Raw genomic sequence first — 22,968 nt, forward strand, 5'->3', positions numbered from 1 at the left:
ACAGTTTGTACCCAGAGGTGAGCAATGTTTGAAAAGACTTTAATGAGGTTGATTTCAACATTACCCAACTTCACGGTGAAAAACAACTTGAAACTATGTGGGGGTGGGTTTATTTTCTTGATATGTTCACTAGTTTGTAACCGCCCTTTAACGCATCACTCCTCAAGCCCTTCCTCTTTGAACTCTTCGGAGTTTCCAAGTTTTCAACTCTCGAAATTTAATCTGTGTAATTTCCAGGATATCTCAACGACCTCATACGTGACGGGAACATCGTCCAGCAAGCGCAGAGCACTTTCACTGACAATATGTGGCTGCCGTGCGGTTGCACTTCCAAGTACGTCGCTTCTTCTTTCGCTCGTCGGACTCTTGCTTCTTATCTCCATGTTTCGGGTCGAAGTCGGTGCAACGTCGCGGCGTTCATGCCGGAGGCTGCGGGCTTAGAGGGGGTGTCGGGCCGCGCGGCGCTGCGGGAGTTGTCCGTCTCCAACAGTGAGAGCTTCTGGGCCGCTGTGGCGCGCCACAGGCTCTGCTGGAGCACTCCTTTCCACACCGTGCAGGACTGTGACCTAAGCCGAGGCAAGATCAAGTGGTTCGAGGGAGGAAAGCTGAATGTGTCCGGTGAGATTGCGTCCACTTTTAAGTAGAATACAATAAGCATGTGTGCCATCGCACAAAGTTTTCTGTGCTCCCTTTGTGTTGAGAAGCAAAGCCAGGTACTACTGTATGTCATATATCTGCACATACAGTATCCTCATGGCACTGTGCTGATTAGTACACAAGGAGACATCTGTCATCTCTCTGCGTGCTTCCTTCCGGACTCTTGCAGTGAACTGCTTGGACCGCCATGTGCACACCTGTCCTGAGAGGGTGGCTCTGATCTGGGAGAGAGATGAAAGGGGGTCAGAGATGAAGTACACGTACGGGTAAGTAGTTTGGAGTTGGTGTTGCACTGATGGTTCTGGTTCCTGAAGTTCATGAGCATGTGTTTGCAGAGAGTTGCTGGAGATGACCTGTCGACTGGGCAACCTGTTAAGGCGGCATGGTGTGAAGAGGGGGGACTGCGTCACCATCTACATGCCTACCTGCCCGCTGGCCGTGGCGTCCATGTTGGCCTGTGCCCGCATTGGTGCGGCCCACAACGTGGTGTTTGCGGGCTTCAGCGCAGATGCCCTGGCAGAGCGAATCAGGGATGGTGAGATGTTATTATTGAGCTCCTAAAGCTGCCTTAGAGCTGCACTTGTCAACATTTTAATATCACAGCGGAGCAAATGACATCATGTGCTGTGCCAGTGGGCACTACTCATCGACCCAATCTGTAGTTCCCCTCAGCAAGGTCCCCAATATTTTATATTTAATCATTTTTGTGATTTAGTTTTGGTTCTTCATCCATGATTTTGCAACTGTCTTATTAAACAGCTCTAAAAACTAGGAATCAATATGTAACTTATGTCTTTAAGGGGCAGGGCGGGATGTTTGCATTTATAACATTACATCAAATAAGTCACAAAGTTAAAGACACTGAGTGAAGTGATCAATACTGATCATACTGCATACCGAGTGCAGTGGTTAGCTGTGAGACTTTGGGTCCTAGCATCCATACTGTTACCCATGCTGCCCACTGTAGTCCATAGACTCCCCACATAACAGCCGCCTACCAACTGAGCATTCAAAATGCAGCTCACCACTCTACAAAAACTCCCTTTGTCTCAAGGAGCATGGCAAACAGTCCATGGCATTGAAACAGCTCCCCCAGTTCCAAGAAATCTGACTGAGGAATCATTCGAAGAAACCTAGTTCTTAAATCAAGAGGCCCCACAGTGAAGGGAAACAGGTTGCAAAGTGCAATCATAGTTTAAGGCAGCCATAAGGAACTTATTAATTAACTACCAATGTCTCAGTGTAAAACAACCCAGAACACCTGCAAAGGGGCCATGCCTATACCCCAAACATCAGAGCTTTTTGGATACTCCAAAACATCAGACAGGCGATTTTAAACTGTTTGTTTCTTTGTGTTATTTATTCTTTTTTTTTTTCAACTTCTTGCAGCTCAGTCCAGCACAGTCATCACGGTGAACCAGGGGGTCAGGGGTGGTAAGGTCACAGAGCTGAAAAAAACCGTGGACACAGCAATGCAGAGCTGTCCGACAGTAAAGCAGGTTTTTGTTGCAATGAGAACAGACAATCCGGTCACCATGACGGCCAGGGACATTGCCATGGAGGAGGTGAGGGAGCAGAAAGCCAATCAAATCCTTGAAATCCAAATACAAGCTGTAGAGGGCGAATTTGGTATTTTTGAACAAATAACCAAAAGAAGAAAAATCACAGTTACTCATGCGAGTTTCTTTTAAATCTGATCAGTAAACAAAAACAATCAATACTAGCATGCGCATTTTGCATCTTATATTATATTGTTTGCAGTGAGCAAACAAAACATTAGAAATGAGAAATTAAGAAATCTCACACTCATGTTTCATGACGAACAAGGACCTAAAGTGACTCTGGCTGAACAGCTGGAATATGTGTGTCTATGTTAGCTCTTGAAACCAGTTTTCTTAGCTAGCCTCTGCTAAACTAATCAGGAGATTGACTAGTGACTGTCAGGTATAACAACTGTGCACAGGCTCTACTGACCTCCTGGCACAGTGACAGATACAAAATCTAAACACGGGTTGTTGTGTCTTCTTGTGATCTGGCCTTAAAAATATAAATGGTGTTGTAACTGTGTTTATTCACTGCATCGTACAGGAGATGCTAAAGGAAGATGTTGTGTGTGAGCCAGCTGTCATGAACAGCGAGGACGTCCTGTTCCTCCTTTACACATCTGGCAGCACAGGGAAGCCCAAAGGTCTTGTCCACACGCAGGCTGGATACCTTCTGTATGCTGCGCTCACACACAGGGTAAACAATCACTGTTTTCATTATCGGCAAACACAGTGTTTAGCTCCCATTTCCCAACAAAGGCCATAAATGGCAAAAATGTGATGTCTAATTCCGTGTGACTATGTGTGAGAGGAAATCTCAGCCTGGTTTGCAGCACATTAAATGAGGAGGTTCTCTGAAATGTTTTTTGCATGATGGGACAGTTCAAGATTTTTGCTGTGTTCAGAAGGGTCAAATATTAGTATAATATTGAGCCACGTGGTAGTGAATATTCAAAGTATTTTTATGTTTTTGTCTCGTCTAATCCTCTAATTATTCCCTGTCATCACCAGTATGTCTTCAGCTACCACGATGGTGATGTATTTGGCTGTGTGGCGGATATTGGCTGGATAACGGGACACAGTTATGTGGTCTATGGGCCGCTGGCCAACGGGGCAACCACTGTGCTGTTTGAGAGCACTCCTATTTACCCAGACCCAGGTATGAACATGATTACAACAAAATGGAAATTATGATTTGAGGTGTCCAAATACACTATCACAAAATAAAAAGTAAAATGTTTCTTTGATGGAAAGACAATATTGTAAATTTTTGTGTTTAATGATAGTTTAAAACCTGACGAAATGAACTTATGTGAAGAAACAAGTGCTCCTATTTCATGCTATGTATTGTTTTAAAGAGAGATCAGCTGAAGTTGAACTAGAGCTGGGGTGTACCTTTGTGTAATTCCAGATTGCACCACAAGATGGTGCAGCAAACTGCCGTGTGAGGGATTTATGATACCGTGTTTGCGTTTCTTTGCATAACTTTATGACTGTGCAGAGTGAAGGATTATTGATATGCAGTCATATGAAAAACCAGCAGTGTGTAGCTTCCCATGGTTGACACCGTATGCAGGTTGAATGCTGATTGACTGAAAAGTAAGCCAGAACAGGAAGTGATAGCCGAGTGTCTCACATGGTGGGAGAAGTAGCATGAAAAGTGATTGGTTTAACACTCGGCTCTTTGTTGGTTATGGCTTGCTGAAGGACTGATAAAAACACAAACAAGAGTAGTGTGCAGACTGTTTGTGACACTGCCCCCTGGTGACAGTAAACAGCTACAACATGTAGATGACAATCTGCAAAGTTTTCCATTGTTTGAGCCGTTATTGGCACAGAAAAAGGCAAAGCTTCTTCAAGTGATAGGTTTTTAAAAATAAATATAAAAAACAGTCGAAGGGTTCGGTTTTTAGGCTACTGCTTTATCCTAAACCCAAAAGTTAAAAAAATAAATCAACATTTTGTCTTGTTCACAGGAAGATACTGGGACATGGTTGAGAGACTCAAGATCAACCAGTTTTATGGGGCCCCCACAGCAATCCGCCTGCTGCTCAAGTATGGAGATCAGTGGGTGAACAAGTACGACCGCTCCACCCTCAAAACCCTCGGGTCTGGTATGTGAAACAGGACGCTTAGAAAGAATAAGTATTTTTTCACCTGGTTCTCATTTGTGTAGCAATAGACATGAAGCCATGAGGCGGTTATAGACAGAGAGTTGCTGTGTAAAAAGTTTTAAGCCATCTCTAATTTCTTTGTGTTGAAAGAGACTTTCCAGCATTTTTTTTTTCTTGAGCAATAGTTCAAGATTTCTGAAGGTCTTTTAAAGTTTTTCTTTGGATACTGGCTGCTTTTTCACTTATTTTCTGTCCGGGCCTTGTACCTGACAATTTTTCGAGGAAATTTTCTTTTTTGGTTGTTTATTCAAATCTAAAATGCCAACTATAACACACTTTGACAGGCATAAAATACTGTTTTTGCGCCAACAAGATTACTCATAAAGAGCTATTAGCCAATAACTTGCCAAATCTTAGCATGGTGTGTAGTATGTCCTCCTTAAGTAAGTCAAGACGAGGGGAAACACGGAGAAAAGGCTAAAGTTTGCCGAATGACTCAAGAGCTGGACTGAACCGCTCTGCTCCCAAAGAAAGTCTGTCTCTGTGGAAGCAAATTGTAAAGAAATGACAGGTGGCTGAAAACTTTTGCACAGTACCGTATGATTTAAGCTATTCTTGTCTGTCTGCAGTGGGCGAGCCGATCAACACCGAAGCATGGGAGTGGTACCACAGAGTGGTCGGGGACGGACGCTGTCCTGTGGTGGACACCTGGTGGCAGACCGGTAACCGAACACACAGAAGTGACAGGTTTATTCACCGCATTTTACAACACTACACTACATTTTACAGTAGCACAAACTCAGCTGGATACTTCAGAAATTTAAATTTTAGATTATTGGAAAGAGTAAAGTTACAAAATTCTGTATTTTATTTTATTTTTTAATGCAGCTGTCTGCATAAAACAACCAAAGAGACTAAGGCTGGTTAAAATACCAGTGAGTCAGCTGGACCCTGGTGTCCCAAGTTATTTGCAGTTAATAACTGGTAATTATTAACAATCAGTGGATTGAAGTTATTGTTTCTTGCGTAGCGATGTGATTACAGCACGTTTGAGAGAAACGGCGAGAATCCCAGCCTGTAAAGAGACGTTGATCATACTTCTCAAATGATGTATAGAACAATAAGATACAGATGTGTAGTCTATAGTCTGTCCTACTCTCCTTATATTGCCCTGTATTCTCTAGCTGATCTGTAATAATTCCTTTTTTGTGCTCACATTGAATTTTCATGCTTCACGGTGAGTCTTAGAACATTCCTCATTCCTAATCCTTCCACAATGGGAACTTACTGTAAGGTCATGAACTCCTCCTCAAACACAGCCACGTCTGCAGACACTAAAACAGTCCATCTTAAAGGGGAGAGAAGCTGCCTGAGTCCCTGTAGCAATAACAGTGTTATGTAATGTGTGTGTGAGACAGAGAGAGGGAGAGAGACATTTCTCTTCTCTTAGGAGTTAAAAATCAAACCACGTGTTTTCTTCTCAGACTTAAAGATTATTTCAGGAGCGGTTCAGGAAACCAAAGGAATGAGATTTTTTTTTTTTTTTTTTTTAAAAGAAAAAAAAGAAGAAAATTCAGTGGCTTTAACACTCAAGTCATCCACCACCAAAGCGGGGATAAGGACATTTAGATCTGAAGAGGATGCACTTCTCCTGTGGACTAGTCTGTGGTGCCAAACCAAAATCATGTGATTCCAGCACTGAGTATCCAAACGTAAAAACAGGTTGGACTTTCACAAAATGTTAGGATAAACGTGACGAGTCTCCGTTTCACCAATTTATTCTGCTCACGTCAACAAACACGCTAACTTGTCTGCCTTGTGGCCTTACTTGGAATGCTGAGATAAACCTTTCCCACACAGAGGTCTCACCAGCCCGCCTACGCTCGGTTCTGTAATTCTGGCAGATATCAGAACAAAAGTGCTGCTTTTGTACTGGCTTTTGTACATCCTCCTTGTTTGTGTACACACAGTTAAAACACACTTGCAGTGCTGTGGAAAAAGTATTTGCCCCCTTCCTGATTTTTTTTTTTTTTTTTACCTATTTGACACAATTAAGTGCTTCAAATAATTAGACAAATTGTAATATTATACAAATAAAACCATCATAAATACAAAATGCAGTTTTATAAATGATGATTTAATTTATTAAAGGAATAAAACTATCTGACCCTGTATTGAAAAGCAATTGCACCCGGCTTGTTAAATCATGAATTAACTGTGATTAACCTCATTTTTTTGTATTTACCCTCAAGGTAACTTTGTATAATATTAAATTGTTTGATCTAAAAGATGTAAGTGTGACAAATATACAAAAAACAGACAAACAAACGGGAAGCTAGGATGTAGCCAGAACCAGTTTATCAGGCAGGCACTGCTGCTTCATCATATTTATTATATTTTATTATTTATTAAAGCTCCAAACCAAAATGTTCTCATAAGTTTTCTTTTCTACTCTTTCACACAATTGCTTTTTTATCTTTATTTTCTTTTACATAGGGTTATCAGAAGGTAGCAGAAACGTCTACCCCCTTCCTTTTTATTGGTCAGTTGTGGCAGTTAGCTTGTTTCGACAGCAGGATGCACATGTTGTGACTGCAGAATTTATGCAGAAGTTTCCACTGGAAAGAAGAACTTGCAAAATAAACGTGTCCTTCAGCGTTTGATGACTGAAAGATTCCAAAATGCTGCACAAGTGTAGCATTGGATGGGACATAATAACATCATGTTAGAAATCAGCTGATTTTGCTAATAATGTCAGTTATCTCTTCATTAGATTGCGTAATGACCTAATGGTGCAGAGCAGGGTTAATTACCATACAAATGGCAAAAGTCCATAATTAATTGACGATAATTAAACATTAGAGCATCATGAGCTTGAGAATTACAGACACAGATATGACCTAAATACCCTACTTCTGTAAAAAGGATTATGTTGTTATGTTATTTTCATGGTCCAGTGTTTTCAATTAGGGCTAAGTGGCATTATTCATAAATGCCATTTGGTTGATCTGGAAGCAAGTAGCCTGTTTAGAGAGGAAAATGGATTTTGAGCCGTTGCTGGCGTACAGCCTCCATGTAGGATGATCCAGGACTGGAGAGGTGAGAGGACAGAGGATGATGGGAGCTTGAAAAGTAGCTTCAATCAGCGCAAATGAAGGGGAAAAATAGCTTAGTGTATTTAAACTTTCAGACACATGATGCCATCTAATCACTGGAAAAAGAGATAACCTAGTTGTGTCCAAAGTCAGCAAAATTCAAACTGGAAGCCGGGCTTCCTGTCTCCGGTTTTTATACTTAACTGCCTGTGCGCTCGACCTGGACTGTTTTTGTTAATCACATTGTTTCTTGGGACTGTGAAGCAACGACTCTCACAGTTACAGCTGATGTAAACAGGATGCCAGTGGCTAATGCTATTGTCGAATCATCTGTTGTGTCCTATTTTGTAGAAAGTCCCCTCTGTTGCTACCAACACCACCAGGAGGATTACCAGAGGTCCCTGATGTCCACGCAGACCTAATAGCATTTAATTTACTTAGTATGGCTGTAATTCCACAATCTACATCTGTAGCTATGAGAAGGGCTTACAGTAGATTCACAAACTGCGATTTATTGAACTATGACAACATGTATGGGAATGCAGTATATTAGGCAAAAACAGAGTTCGTACAAGTGATATGACCGCCTTTATTCTTCAGTTCTTCAGTTCACAGCCTGAACTCTCTTCGTCAAACTTTCTTCTTGGATGACATTCAAAGCTTTTCTTTAGACGTCGGCTGCCTTTTTTTCTGCTGTCTGTTAAGATGATCCCACACGCCTTCAATAATGTTGAGGTTTCCCTTCCCCAAGAAGGACCTCTTGACATTCAACCTTCCACTTAGCACCTGGATTTTAAAAAATGGTCTATGTCAGGTCTTCCTTTTGAATTTCCTCAATTTTTTTAAAGAACATAATTCACGTTATGGCAATAAATATCAGGTTTTCAGCTAATAACTCTTTGGGAGTTTAAAAATACTGTTTTGTGTGTGTCAAAGTGTGTTAACTTTGGTATGCTGCTACTAAAAAGTGCCTAAATTGGTTCTTTGTCTGTTGTGTGTAGACACAACACTGGTTCATCCCTTGAGTTAGGTACCTTTTATGCTTGAATGATTCATAGATCAGTGTTAAGTGCTTAATAAACAAAACAAAATCCTCTGAGCAACATTAAATTGGCAAAAACTGTTTAAATCAATGTGGCTAAGCAGAGAAATACAATGTATACTGAACACATCGCTGGGCCAAGTGCGGATCTTTGGGGAACATCTCTACCAAGTTTCAAATAAAATTTATAATAAAACTAATAATAATTGCCATAGCTAACAGTGGGATGTAATTTATTCCTTTGTACTATTAAATTTACTAAATGTGTCTGTCTGGAAAGCTTATTAAAGATTTTTATATACACTAACCAGTTGGCATGGGGCTGAGTGTGAGGGACAGGGCAGAGTAATCTGAAGGAAAAATGTTGAAATATATTCACACTTTACTCGCTCTGCTCTGTTCTCAGAGACGGGTGGCATCTGCATCGCACCAAGGCCATCAGACCCAGACGCAGAGATTGTCCCAGGAATGGCTATGCGACCCTTTTTTGGCATTAACCCGGTGCTTATGGACACTGAGGTGTGTGTGTGTGCTGTTCCTGCAAATGTTGGATGGCTGGGAACGACCTGGGAGATGGGGTCAGATTAGGATTATAAAATAGCCACCAGCTGTGTCACTTTTGATACTCCTCCCACTCCCACGATCAGGCCAAGTGTGTGCATGCCAAACTCCCTATTAAAAATCTGTCGCTCTGTTTTGTGCTGATTGAGGTTGCTTTAGCATTTGCAAAGCACAGATTGTGCTGACAGTTGGAGTGATGTCCCTGAGCCAGTCTTTTTTTCCTGCTTCTCATAACCAAAACATAGCAAAAAAAAAATCACCCAATGAGCTAAATGAGGTTTAATGTAGCGTTTCTGTGTGTCCTAGGAATGTTTTAGAAGTTTTGTAACACTGTTTTTTTCTGGTTAACATTTAGCATTGTTTTTGGATTTCTTCAGGGCGAAGTGCTGACTTCCAACAACACATCCGGAGCCCTGTGTATGGCTCAACCTTGGCCTGGTATGGCCAGAACCATTCATAACAACCACCAGAGATTTATTGACACGTACTTCCAGCCTTATCCTGGTACAGTTTTACGAGTTCAGGAACAGACCGCCTCTGTTTTCTTAATGTCTGTTTTCACAGAAAGAGAAATGTACAGTCTCTAAATCCTTCTGTACTGGTGCACATAATATAGGTTACTTCTTTACTGGTGACGGTGCCTATCGGTCTGAGGAGGGGTACTACCAGATCACCGGCCGCCTTGATGATGTCATTAACGTGAGCGGTCACAGGATAGGGACAGCAGAGATAGAGGACGTAGTGGTAAGGCCAATAACTGATTAACTTGAATGTCTTGCATTTCAAAAGCTCAAAGATACCTGATTAAACAAGGTTCACAGCTCTGAGCTTAAAAAGCAAAAACCACGTCATCTTTAAAGTTGAGTCCTTATTAAGCTCACAATGCATCTTTCTCTGGGAGCCCCAGAGCAATCTTCAATTTCTCTGTAAAACTGACCTGACTTTTATGTTGAGGAGCATCACTGCTAATGGGAGCATGGTCCGGCTACAGCCCACAGCCTAAATAGTAATGCGCTGTAGAGCTCACTTATCAGCTCATCACTTCGCTGATATTACAGATCAATATTAACTATTTGCCCATCTATAAATATTGGCATTTATAACGGTCAGAAAAAGAAAACAAAAGAAGACGCCCTTCAAACATGTTGTTGACATTGCACACTGTGTCCACCAGAGGGCAATCTTCAACTTCTCAGTTGGAAAACCCCAAAATGCAATAAACAGCCGATTCGAGTGGAGGTGGGCGGAGCCAAAATGAGTAAATAAATTACTACATATTACAAATGTTATAAATCTGTTCAAGTTTACTGTATCTGAAAGAAAAAACATATTGGCTGATGTATCAGATGCACTATATGGTTGTTGTTTAATTTTTTTGTTTTAAAGCAATAGTTTAATGTCTTTCTAGAAGAACCACAAAGTATGAAGATGCTGAATTTATCCTGTTTGTGACTTCTGTAAACAGAATCAGTGTCCTGCAGTGGCTGAATCTGCTGTCGTAGGGTATACACACAGCATCAAAGGACAAGGTAAGAAACTCAGCACAGTTCCTTTCAGTGTAAATCAGTCAGCAATGTGTTTTGCTAAATGTAGCAGATAAATGTGTGATTTTTGCATCGTCAGGTGTCTACGCCTTTGTGGTGCTTAAAAAAGGCATCGATGTACAAGAGGCAGACTTGTCGAGGCAGCTAAACGGCATGGTATCTGAAAAGATCGCCAAGTACGCTTCTCCGGATTTCATCCAGGTAATTTTGTAGTGCTGACTTGAAAATGCTGGCAGTCATGATCTGACTTTATTTAATAACTTCTCATTGTGTTGGTGTTCGTCACAGTTTGCCAAGCGTCTGCCAAAAACCCGCTCGGGTAAGATAATGCGACGGGTGCTGCGTAAAGTTGTGGAGAGCGACTTGGAGGGTTTGGGCGACCTGAGTACTCTGGATGATCCTGCAGCAGTTCAGGAGATCATTCAAGGTCACGAGAAACTCTTGAGTAAAAATCGATCATAAGGTGTTTTCTGAAGGAGAGAAGAGTGCACAAGGCAAGCTTGCATGTTGCACTCCATTTTCATGAACCAGACCTGTGCCTTTGTATGAACACATATTTTTAATAGCCAGATCATTCCGATAGGCTCTTTTAAAATCTGTCTACACTCTCCAGATAAACCAGACCCACAAAACCTTTAAAAAGTTCCCACCTAACCTCCCAGAACTTTTTACAAAATAATGTTATTTCATGAAGCCAGATGAAATTTCAATTTTTGGACTATTTTACAAGTTCTATCCCCTTTAAGAAAGGGAAACATGGAATTTTCAGGGTTGGAAAAACAAATGTCAATGTCAAATTTGACAATCTAACCCTCTGAATCCTATCCTGGCCACTTGTGGCCACGAACAAGCTGAAAGGGTGGTGATTTTGAACAGATTCAGAGGGCTAAAAACTGCAAACGAATTAATTTTACACAAAAATTCAAACTCTAAATCCAAAATCTTGTTTTTGTTCAGCACAATTTTCTAACCTTGAGCTTCAATGTCACAAGAGGTGGTATAGAGTCAGAGAAAAAAATTGCACCAAATTATTGTCTATGACACAATAACGGGGAAAAAAGCATTGCTTGGTGATAATTCGCTACAGAGAAACTCAAAATGTGCACTTTAGGTAAACTTTAAAGGGTCGTATCACCATATGGGATTAGAGTCTGGCTGAAAGAATTTACTACATATGAGAGGTCTCTTTTTAGCCTACATTTTGATAGGATGATTTTTCTATCAGTGATTCTTAGGGTCAAAACTAATTTTCTATTGTTTCAAATTTCATATATCAGGTAGGAGATGGCATTTTTGAGCCATCACATGCCGGAAGAAATAATGTGAATTAAAAAGCACAAAATGTTGATGTACTTCAAGCTGGGATCATAGTATGAAGGCATAATTTTGTTTGCCTTCATCAAATATACCAATTTTCATGTGAGCAGACATACCGACATTTCTTAGAAGGAATTAAAAAGAATATTGTGTGAAAGTCTGTTTATTACACAGTAATAACGTTTTCCCATTGGAAATGTTGTACACTAAGCTACTGTAAAGTCACATAAATGCATTAAAGATTTACAGAGTTGTTTTTGTTTTTATCTTTAAATGTGAACTTTATGTGGGACCAGAACTTTTTGAGTGGTGTGACACACGAGCCTTCTTCAAACTATTAAAGTACCTCTGTTAACAGAACAAAGTGTGCTGTCTGAGAGCACTGGAATGTTAGCGAGTGACACGGCGAGGACCCTTTACGTTCCTTATTCCCCACACTGATAGACGATGTTGAGTCAATAGTATATAATTTAATACAATGTAATCACAGCCTTACAGTACACCCCACATCTATATACCTTATCTCTTCAGCATGTGTTCGATTATTATCTTTTTCTTAAAAATATTTAGATTAAAAGCACCGTCTCCGCTGAAGACCAGGTCAGTCTAGAAGCTGCCATTTTTGGGGATAACAGATGGCGTACACAAAAGCAACAGAACCAAGAAGTGATTGGGTGAAATTCCAGTTTTTTTTTTTAGTCCACACACTAAAAATCAAAAGTTAATAGTGGATTAGTTTGATTTGGTTCTAGGAAGAATTTTCACATTCTTCTAAAGACACTGTGTAAACATAAACACTGGTTAAAGCATTTCAAATAGATGGCCACAGTCACATTGCTTCATCTTTGAGACTGAGGTTTCCGCTAGTTCCTTTTAACTTTGTTAACTCCCATCGGCCTTCTCCACACAGCTTCAGCTGGACATCATGGTACTGGAAAAACAAAGTTTCACATAATGTAGTAACAGTTGGACAGATCTGAGAACAAGGTAAGAGAAGGCAGGTGAAACTAAGCCACAAGAATGTATTGCTGATCAACTTTACTCTTTTTGGAGATGTGGAAGAGTCATACAAAGCAACCCACTTACTGGGATTTGGCTCAACAACAGTGACTAAAGCAAAAGATGTGTCCAAGAACAGCAAAAGTTTTGAGTGTGCAGGCTGTAATTTCCACCAGTTATCCTAACTGGAGTCAGGATGTTTGGCCTACCTTCTCCAGGCTGCTGCGATGTCCCAGACTGACCAAAGTCATGCCCAGCTGTTTGCAAGTTCGGTACAGCTGTGCTTCCGCCTCCTCGGTCAAAGCACTAGTGGCTTCATCTAAAACTAAAGTCCAAACACCAGAAAATTGCAGACTAGAACACATCAGTCCGGTAAACACAGCAAACAGCCTCAGCTCACTTGAACCACACACTCAGCACGACTAAAAACTTCATCAGTGCATGCATGTTTTCTTATGAGATGCTCTAGCGAGTATCCAGAGGAGCATACTTGCATATTTGGGCTGCAGGTAGAAGAGTCGTGCAAAGGAGAGACGCTGCATTTCACCTGGAGACAGAACATCATACCTGCAGAGAACAAAAACAAGCTTGAGGAAGTATTACACAGTTTTACTTCTTTAATTGTTTCTTACCAGTTCCAATCCACTTTCTCATCCAGCCCGCCCGTCCGTTTCAGCAGACTGGACTGCACACACATCAAGGTTTTATTTAGCATGAGTGAAAATGAAAAGTAATTTCATGAAATAACATGCATTGGAGATGAAAGCAGAATTTATCTCACCACTCCGGCTAGTTCCAAGAATTGTATAATTCTGTCATCATCCACCGACCCTGAAAACATGACATGTAATTCTGGTTTTTCTTGAATTCTCTACAGCACTGCCATTTAGTATCAACGATCCTCAGTAAGATAAATACGCGCGCGCACACGTACACACAATATATTTGTAAAAAATAAAAATATGTTGATTCTTGATTTGGTCGAACAGTTCATTGCTAAAGAGGTTAATTTACAATAGAAGATCCTGAGGTACTTAAAGAGGGCTCTTTAGAGAGGCTGAGCTTTCTTCTTAACAACTTAAGAACTTGTAGAATTAAAGTGTAGTGGAAATTCATGTGCTCAGAAACATGGAAACTGTTGTCAAAGAGCACAGACAAACTGTCCTGTGTAATCAGTCAAAAAAAACAAAAAAGAACTGCAGGGAACGCATTGATGGGAACTGCACCCTAACTGAAAAGAAGTCTCTGCAGCAGATAGTGAGGACAGCAGAGAGGATCATTGGAGGCCCTCTCACATCCATCTCCCAACTCTATGACAGACCCATCATCCGACGTGCAAACAGCATAGTGAAGGACACTTTCCACCCCTCACATGCACTGTTCTCCCTCCTTCCATCTGGCAGACGGTTTCGCAGCATTAAAACCGTAACGACCAGACACTGCAAGAGCTTCTTCCCCCAAGCAGTCAGAGCCCTCAACTCACTACCATAAAAGGACTGATATAAACATACACCTCTACAAACACCTTATAATACTCATCAAAAGACTCAAAAACAAAAACTTCCACAAATCCACTACAAACTGGACCTGGGAACAATATGCTTACTTGAACACTCAGTCACATAGTTCTGAACACACATCTAAATTATAATATATTTGCACATCTTTGTCATGCCTCGTCAATAATATCCTAACGATAACTTGAAACTGGTATTCAATACCTACTGCACATTCCACTTTGTATTGTCTCTGTCCTGTCTTTGTTTATCGTGCAGTTAATATTGTATAGTTACCATTATAGTATTGTATAGTTAGTAATTAGTACCTTTTTAGCCCTAATTTTATCAAATCCTAGCATGTTATTTATTTGTAATTCCTAGTTTTATATCTCTTGGAGATATATCTTTTATATATTTATAAATGGACCATGGGGGGTTTACGGTGAAACAGCATTTCGGTACACTGTATACAGTGTATACTACTGTACTGACAATAAAGCTGTTGAATCTTGAATCTTGATGATTTCAGCAAGACAAAGCTGAAGCAAAAGGAACTGAGTGCAGTGCTGTCCTGCCTGCCACCGACAGCATTTGTAGCAAAGATTACAACAAAGGAAAGGCCCAAACCGCTGAGCAGCTGAGACGCTAAGTGGCACAGGGACAATGAGTCCTGCCACATTCAAAACTGCAGCAACCGTTCTCCCCAGTTTTGACACACTTAAAGGTGTTGTTTTAAAAGAAAGGCAGATGTAACACAGTGATGAGCTTGTCTCTGTCCCAACAAAATACACCACACACACAGATTAACTAATAGAGTAGTTTTCCTCTGGCTAATTAGCTGTTGATCACATTTAATACAATACCTGATGCAGGGTAAATATCCTTCAGTGGGTAGATCACCTGTTGGAAACAAGTGTTTCAGTAAATTCAGTAATTAAAGTTTTTCTTTTTTAGATATAAACATATCAGCGCTTTATATAAAAGAAGAAATTTGTAGAAAAACAGCACAATAAGAAGAGACCTGCTCACGCAGAGTGCCATCGGTCAGGTAGGGTTTCTGTGGCAGGAAGAGCGTTCCTCTGGGCCCAAAGCACGTGGTCATCTGGACAAAGCCTGAGGGAAAATGAAGGACAGACAGCTGAATGAATGTATTTGTGCTTTACAGTTTCTATTTGATGGCTTTACACTGCCTTCTCATATCTCTCCCAATCAAAATAAATAAATAAACAAAAACAAGCTAGTAAATTTATTTACCCCCATATCGTGGCTTTTTAAAAACATAAAATTTAACGTAATGGAACCTTTGTTGTTGCTATTGTTCCTCAAGTCAGTGAAGTGCAGTACTGATGAGTTGTCAACAATACATGACAACATCCGTGTAAAACTATGATCTGTTTTTCATGTTCATACTTGCCATATACAAATCTCTTTAAATAACTCAGACTCAGTTTCTTTGTTATTTATGTATTTTTCCCGTCATTCTTAGTCCCCCCCCCCCCGTTATGCATTGTTATTATTGCCCTTTTTTGTGCCGTCTTCGCTTCTCCCGATTTGCTAAAGAGTTAATACAATAATAAAAAAAGATCAAATTAGGCCAAACAGTCTCAGTTCTTCTGCTCTCACCGCTGTGTGCTTCCCAGAGACGGTTGAGGACCCGCAGCAGTGAAGTCTTGCCGGTGCCCGTGTTCCCCACCACCAACAGATGAGTTCCCTGGCTGATTTTCAGATTCAGGTCCTCCACCAGCAGCTCGTCGGAGAAAGGGGATTTGTATGAAAGATGGTCCACGATGAAGGCCGTGTCCACTGGGCCTGCGTGGATGTTGAAGTCACTGTGTGGAGAGGTGGTGATGTGTGATGTAGTTGAGGCTCAGAGGTTTTGGTATAAACATGAATTTTTACCATCTTTTCCCGTTTCCATTTCTGTATGTTTAATGTAATCTAATAAATTCTCCTCACATGCAGCCTGCTTCTCAAATCATCACACTGTGCTTCTTTTTTTAACGCAGCAGAGAATAATGTGCCCACACAAACCTGTCAAAGTCGTAGCTTTCTCCTGATGCTGGGTCGTAGTCGCACTGCTTGCGTAGGATGTCATCCATCACCTCCCTCAGCTCCCCGATCCTGACCGCAACACACACACACACACACACACACACACACACACACACACACACGCACACACACGCACACACACGCACACGGTTATGCAAAGGTGGACGGTATACACAAATCCTGCTGTCATCATTTGTCCTCAAAGAGGTGAATTTAAGTATGCAGCCTGATACCTGTGGGTGTATCCAGCCACATCTGACAGAGTAGTTGACAGGTCTATTAACTGCGTGAAACCATTTATCAAGTAGATGCACACAAAGGCGTTCTGAATGTGAACAAGGAGAGGGAATAAGAAGCAGAGAGTCAATAAGAGACTAGGTTTGTTTGTTTTTTCAAAAGGTCTGCATGCACAACAAAACATTCAGAAGTCAAATCTGTGTGCAGCGCAAGAGATGGCGTTTACGTTTTTTGAGGGGATAAAAAGGATTTTGGTGCCACCTAGTGGGTAAACTACTCTACTAACAAACATGATGGATTTCCTCTTTCAGCCCCACTGTAAGGAAAGCATTAGGACAGTGTGCACTCATGCAAGACAGCAGTTTTGGATTTTATCTTCTAATTTAGTATTGATGTCATCAGGTTAAAAATATGCACAGATACTCAGAACTATCTGGCTCCCACATATTGAAGTAGCCACTTCATTAGGTACACTTGTTCAGCAGCTTATTATTGCAACTCTTGAAATAGCCAATCACATGGCAATGCTTTTAGACGTGCAGACATGGTCAAAACATCTTGCTGAAGTTTTAGCTAAGCATCAGAATGAGGAAGAAGGTGGATTTGAACATGGGATGGTTCTAGGTACCAGACTGGTTTGTGTGAGGATTTTACAAACTGTTGCCTCTGCTGAGATTATCCTCAGACAAACATCTCTAGGCTTTACAGAGAATGATAAAAAAATAAAAATAAAAATACAGAGAGAAAATATCCCATGAGCAGCAGCTCTCTGGGTGAAAATGCATTTAAATGTCAGAGGAGGGTCCTTCCTCTTTGAGTCCCTTAGTACCAACTAAGCATCATTTAAGCATCACAGCTTGCATACCATCTCCATACCTATATGATCACAGTTTACCCATCTTCCAATGAAACTTGTTCCAGCGAGATAATTCACCACGTCACAAAGAACAAATCATCTCAATCTGGTTTCTTGAACATGAAATCTTGTACTCAAATGGCCTCTGCATTCACCAGATCACAACCCAATAGAGCACCTTTGGTATTTGGTGAAACAGGAAATCCATATCATAGATGTGAAATTGACAAATCTGCAGCAACTGTGTGATGTTATCATTTTAATATGGACAAAGATCTGTGAGGAATTTTCCAACACCTTGTTGAATCTTGCTGAAACTTGTTGAAAAAATGAAGGCAGCACTGAAGAAAAAAGGGTGTCTAACCTAGTACCAGAAAGGTGTACCTAATAAGGTGGCTGGTACTTTTACATTTATTGAGGTATTAGGTTATCATGCAACATAATACAAATGGCTCAAACTGCTGCCTAACCAGGATGTACACAGTTCCTTTTTTTAATCGTTTATATAGCTCTGTTTTAAGTTCTATTTTGACATAAATAAAAAGAGATATTTAAATAAGAAAAGACATAAAACATGTCTACCTTGCTGATGAGAGCACTAAGTTCACCAGGAGTGAGGCTATCGTAAACACCACTAAAAATGGGAATGGCGATTATAATGTAGCTCAGGAATCCTCCAAGGTAGTCAAATGTGTTCACTCCAACTGTGAAAGGAGACATTACAGGCTTAGAGGTTGAGTGTACAAAGTAGTGTTATATAAGCATGATAACAGTAAGGTATAGAACTTTCTTACTATAAAGCCAGAGCTCTTTGTTTATGAGCCTCTTTTGAGTATACAACAGAGCCTGCAGTCTGCGGTCCGTCCTCATGTGCTCCACTTTACCAGCTCTGCAAGTAGAGACAGGCGGATTTTTTTTTTTTCCATTTCGTTCTCTGGTTTCATTCGATTTCTGAATAAGCTCCATCAATACATCTTATCAATACAGGAAGATAAACTCAAACTGTCTGGCAACAATAACAGCCACCTTTGCAGCATCAGTAATGTTGTGGTTGTGTCTCACCTGTAAAAAGCTGCAGACTCTGCATTGACACGGATTTGCATGTGCTTGAATCTAGACATGAAAAAAACATGTGTGATAAAAATGTGCATCAATTGCAATTTAAAAGAGATCCATCTCGCTCATTTCCAGATCCTTACTAGACTACCCACAACAGTATATTTGCATGATTCACAGTTCAAAGCAATGTGGATGAACAGCCTCTCAGTTCATCCACTGTAGGAACAGCCGCACGTTTCACATGTCATGTAATGCTTCCTTCTGCACAAAATAGACCTACAGAGCACAACCTACTCCAATCAGAGGTGGAGGAGCAGATGATACAGAGCTATAAAGAATATGAAAATATAACAAATAGCATCACTTTTACAATAGAAAAGCACACAGATCAGTTTCCCTCAATAATCCACCAATCTCACTTCATAGTATACCCCTCAGGAGGCTTCTGTTGTCTACTCTCACTGATTTCATAAAGATCTGAATCTGACTGTTTAGAGCAGTGTGAAACCTGAGCTGGTGGCTTACAGAGATCATGTGTACCCTGAACTCATTATTTGAGGATTTCTCCATGATTAATATAATCATTGCATGCTGTTGTGACAGTATACACATGACAGGAAATAAAGAAAACCATAAAAGATCCACTTTAACAGAAACCAGTTGATCTGTTCCTCTCTGAACACAAAGGGAGGCTGTTTCTGCTTGTGATAGATTCTTCTTTTAAAAAAAACAAGCTGATGCATATCCTGTGTTACACAGAAGGCATTGCGCCAAAGCCTACAGATATTTCCTTTTAACAGAACCCAAGTGTCTTTGACAACAAATACAGGAAGGATTTGTTTCAAACAAAGCTGGCAGAATACCCAAAGACTCTGTTAGAGGTTAAATCAATCTGCTGTTAGCACAAATTTACAAACTTATAAAGGCTGAACCTACCTGAAGTCTCCCTCCAGTTTCTCTTGCTCAAAGAGAGTTGACACAATCGGCCCCATGAGGATTTTATTGGCAATAGTCCCGATTACAAAGTAACCAAAGATACTCACAGGACCAATCCAGCCAGTGCTGCAAAGCAAAACAACTTTAGGAGCCCGTTACATCAAAATACATCAACAACACAACACTTAAAGTGCACGCAGTGATATTCAAAGAGTCATTTTGCTGCTTTTACAGCTCACATTTAACCTTTTTCCTCTCTGGAGGCCAGCATATCGAGTCCAGGCTGTACATGTTATATAAATGCAACCAGCGCTATTTTCAAAGGTCACCACCTATGGCACGAATACAACAAAGACCACCTGGTATTACTACAACTACGGCTGATGTAGAATTTGTTGAGCCCAGGATTTTTTAGAAAGGGTTAAAGGGGTCTGTTATTTTTACAAGGCTGTTATCTTCTCTCTAACTGACAGTTTTTGATAAAGTGGAAGCAAACAGAGTCATTTTTTCCAAATCTTACTGCAGTCTGATGATAAGGACAAGAAGGTTTATTGTATGTCAGAATATGCTTCCCATCCATAGTAGAGGTTGTTCTTTTGCCCTCACTGTTTTGCAGCCTGTTACTAAATTTAAGGTTGTTCTTTTTTTCCAGCTGGAAATGTCAAACAGAGCTTAGGGGTTAACAAGAAGCCCCAATTTAGCCTGAATTTTAATAAGGTCAAAGTTGCAGCAGACCTTTTGTAGAGCACATGTAATGCTTTAAATTACATATAACAGGTATTTATTCTTCTAACTTTCTAATTCCATCCCTTGTTTTATGTACTCTGGGCCTCTCTAAAGGACAGATATTCAGAAACGTGGCTGTAAAACTGTGGCACCCCGACATAGCTGAATGATCTCTACCACAGTGTGTGATGGGGTTGATCATACAGCACAACGTGCTCACCTGTGAAAGCAGTGGTAGGTGTAGTAAGTCAGGGTAAATGGTGAGATGATCAGGCGACTCGCCATGCTGCTCATCTGCTTACACAACCTCTCTGCATCCTGACTGATCCGCTGGTCTCTGCCCACAACAACGCAATTAGACAATGACAGCAAAACATTTTCATGCATAACAATACACCAACCAGGAAATGCATTCATGCTTACGGGTTGTCTATGTCCTCTCTGAGCACGTTGAGCGTGTAGTAGACTCTTCCCTGGAAGTAGGCCGAATGGAGGCTCTCTGTTAGCGTCTTCCTCCAGCTGACATACATCTGATTGCAAATGTACTGGTCAATACTTTTCAACTGCATGGGAGGGGAACAACAAAGAAGGGGAGAGAGAAAAAGTAACAATAAGTGACAATAACTTAAATAAAGATGTTATAGATCAGGAAAGACCTGCCACAGAAGTTCCTTTAAAAAGCAACATGCTTAAATAAGCTGACTAAAGTTAGTTTCTTAGGTTCAAAATCCAAGCAAACACAATCAAGACCAAATGCATGCGGCTATAAAATGGTCATGTCAGGTTGTCCTGACCTTATAAAGTTGCTACTGTTACAGCATCAATCCAAAGGTGTGATGCCATGCAGTAAAACATAAGAAACTATTTATCAAACTTTTGACTTAGGTATTTGAAATGCGCATCTGAATGTAACAGATAATGTACACTACTAAACAGGTTCTGATAAATAAAGTATATGCAGTTGCAGAGACTTAGTGTTAATCTTATAAAAACTGTATATTTCACAAACCAAACCTGCACAACTCGCGTTAATTAATTCGATCCCAAGAGGAGAAACAAATCCCTTTAGGCTTGCTTCAGGAAGTGCATCCGGCATAAAAACGGCGCCAAATCAAACACAGAGCTACCACTGCGGTGACCCCTTGCGAATAGGGGAGCAGCTAAAAGCAGCTATTTCTGTTTCCTTAAATCCTTAAATCTACGTATTTCATTTAAGCGTTTAAAAGGGAAAATGCAGTTTGACATACTTCTGATACAGTGCGTGAAACTGATATGCTGCACACAGAGTTTACACCTATTGTTAATTTCCAGCCCTTGTCAAGCTAAAATCACAATACACTATAAATACAAAACTACCATAAATACACATATTAGTAAAATATACAGTAGTAAAAGAAAGATGCAGAAAATTAACATTATTTCCAAATGTATGAACAGCAATTAAATTATCATATAAATGATTTAAATGACTACACCTATACCAATCAATATGAGATGGGTTTCTACTATAGCTTTAATTTGACCAGGTATGTGTCTCAATAAAATTTAAAATAAATTTTTTTCAGGGGCGACTCGCCCAAGAAAGCATAAACAGAAATACTGGACACGCGTGAGACAGCGTGTCTGTAGGGTGTTAATCTTATTTGCTTTGCAGGATAAATGCTACTGTGTTAGTATGTTGACTTCTGTCGTTCCTCTGCTACTTTAACTTACTGTGGAGTTGAATAAAATGAGCACCATGGCAGTGCCCACCAGACTCCTGAAGCCTGAGTAATTTTTGTCTGCCAGCACATTGTAGAAGTGGCTGGGGAGGACTCCCACCTGGTAAATGATCAGCTGCTCTGATGACAGAAAAACACGTGTTAGCACATTGTATCATGAGGAAGGAGTCAGTTCAAACAGTGACTCATAAAAGAGCAAAATGATTAGCTAAAGGTCATCAAGAAAGAGACAAAGCCTCCTGTGGTCAGGGCTCATTTGACTGCAGTCAATGCAAGCTTTCTGATGCTATCAGAAGTTCCTCAAAGTTAGACCACAGTCTAAGTTTACAGTTTCCTCCTCTTTTTGTTCTATTACACTCCTCCAGCTGTTACCTGCCAGAGTAACGCCCAGCAGCGTCCCAAACATCAGGACACTCTGACTGGTCCATGATGGGAACAAGACCTTCTGGATGCTGCAGAACCTCTGCACAAACCTCCAGTCTAACTGTGGCCTGATTTGTGTGAACAGACAGAGAAAGAGTGGAAATTACAAGCTATTTTGAATGACCTTCACTCCTCATTCCCCAGCACCACCTTAAAACCCAAAGAGTGAGTGCAGAAAAGGTTCCTACCTGTCCCTGCCTCGGAGATTTGTCTTTTCCAAACGAGGCATGTGCGCGGGCGGCAGATGACTTGCTTATGTACACAAAACTTCACATAAGTTGTTCGTGTGTCATAAAAGCCGATCCAGCCGGCAGGTCAAGGTAAACTAAGATTAGCAACAGGAAAACTTTTAACTGTTAGCGAAGAAAGTTGGAAACAAAATTCAACGAAAAATCTCTAAAATAACTACTTCACTTACTGCTGTCACGGCTACATTAGTTAACCAACACGTCATATAACCTTAATGTAATAAATCCTGCTATCCTGCTGCTCCACTGTGAACCACAGGAGTAGAGGAAAAAAATGTTTTGGACGGTAACTGTCAAACTACGGACTTCCGGGTTATCAGGTGACCAGCAGTTTTCAA

At 40.6% G+C, this 22,968-nt stretch overlaps 2 protein-coding genes across 5 annotated transcripts; one reads left to right on the forward strand and one right to left on the reverse strand.

The window, feature by feature from the left end:
• The first annotated feature begins 148 nt into the window (after nucleotides 1–148).
• LOC101486165 (acetyl-coenzyme A synthetase 2-like, mitochondrial) lies at nucleotides 149–12,127 on the forward strand. The gene is made up of 14 exons (XM_004541847.6): nucleotides 149–618; nucleotides 827–923; nucleotides 993–1,192; nucleotides 2,047–2,222; nucleotides 2,746–2,898; nucleotides 3,213–3,360; nucleotides 4,178–4,315; nucleotides 4,945–5,037; nucleotides 8,859–8,971; nucleotides 9,391–9,517; nucleotides 9,630–9,757; nucleotides 10,479–10,542; nucleotides 10,637–10,758; nucleotides 10,846–12,127. Exons 1-14 carry the CDS (start codon nucleotides 306–308, stop codon nucleotides 11,017–11,019), a joined length of 2,046 nt encoding a protein of 681 aa, XP_004541904.2. The 5' UTR covers nucleotides 149–305; the 3' UTR covers nucleotides 11,020–12,127.
• Nucleotides 12,022–22,936, reverse strand: abcd4 (ATP-binding cassette, sub-family D (ALD), member 4). 4 transcript variants are annotated; one of them, XM_004541844.3, is made up of 20 exons: nucleotides 22,801–22,936; nucleotides 22,571–22,707; nucleotides 22,332–22,450; nucleotides 21,952–22,079; nucleotides 20,662–20,801; nucleotides 20,459–20,575; nucleotides 19,513–19,638; nucleotides 18,580–18,630; nucleotides 18,312–18,406; nucleotides 18,100–18,221; nucleotides 16,658–16,749; nucleotides 16,404–16,493; nucleotides 15,996–16,201; nucleotides 15,394–15,485; nucleotides 15,236–15,272; nucleotides 13,655–13,704; nucleotides 13,506–13,558; nucleotides 13,364–13,440; nucleotides 13,083–13,198; nucleotides 12,022–12,805 (listed from the first exon to the last, which is right to left on the reverse strand). In XM_004541844.3, the coding sequence occupies exons 2-20, from the start codon at nucleotides 22,609–22,611 to the stop codon at nucleotides 12,704–12,706; spliced, it is 1,854 nt and encodes a 617-aa protein (XP_004541901.1). In that variant the 5' UTR covers nucleotides 22,612–22,707; nucleotides 22,801–22,936; the 3' UTR covers nucleotides 12,022–12,703. The 4 variants fall into 4 exon arrangements, with proteins under 4 accessions (XP_004541901.1, XP_004541900.1, XP_014267511.1 ...); XM_004541843.3 differs by having other exon boundaries at nucleotides 22,571–22,728; nucleotides 22,801–22,933; XM_014412025.3 differs by lacking the exon at nucleotides 22,332–22,450 and having other exon boundaries at nucleotides 22,571–22,936.
• Nucleotides 22,937–22,968: the final 32 nt, after the last annotated feature.

Source organism: Maylandia zebra, linkage group LG15 (assembly GCF_041146795.1).
Source record: "Maylandia zebra isolate NMK-2024a linkage group LG15, Mzebra_GT3a, whole genome shotgun sequence".
Lineage (NCBI taxonomy): Eukaryota > Metazoa > Chordata > Actinopteri > Cichliformes > Cichlidae > Maylandia > Maylandia zebra.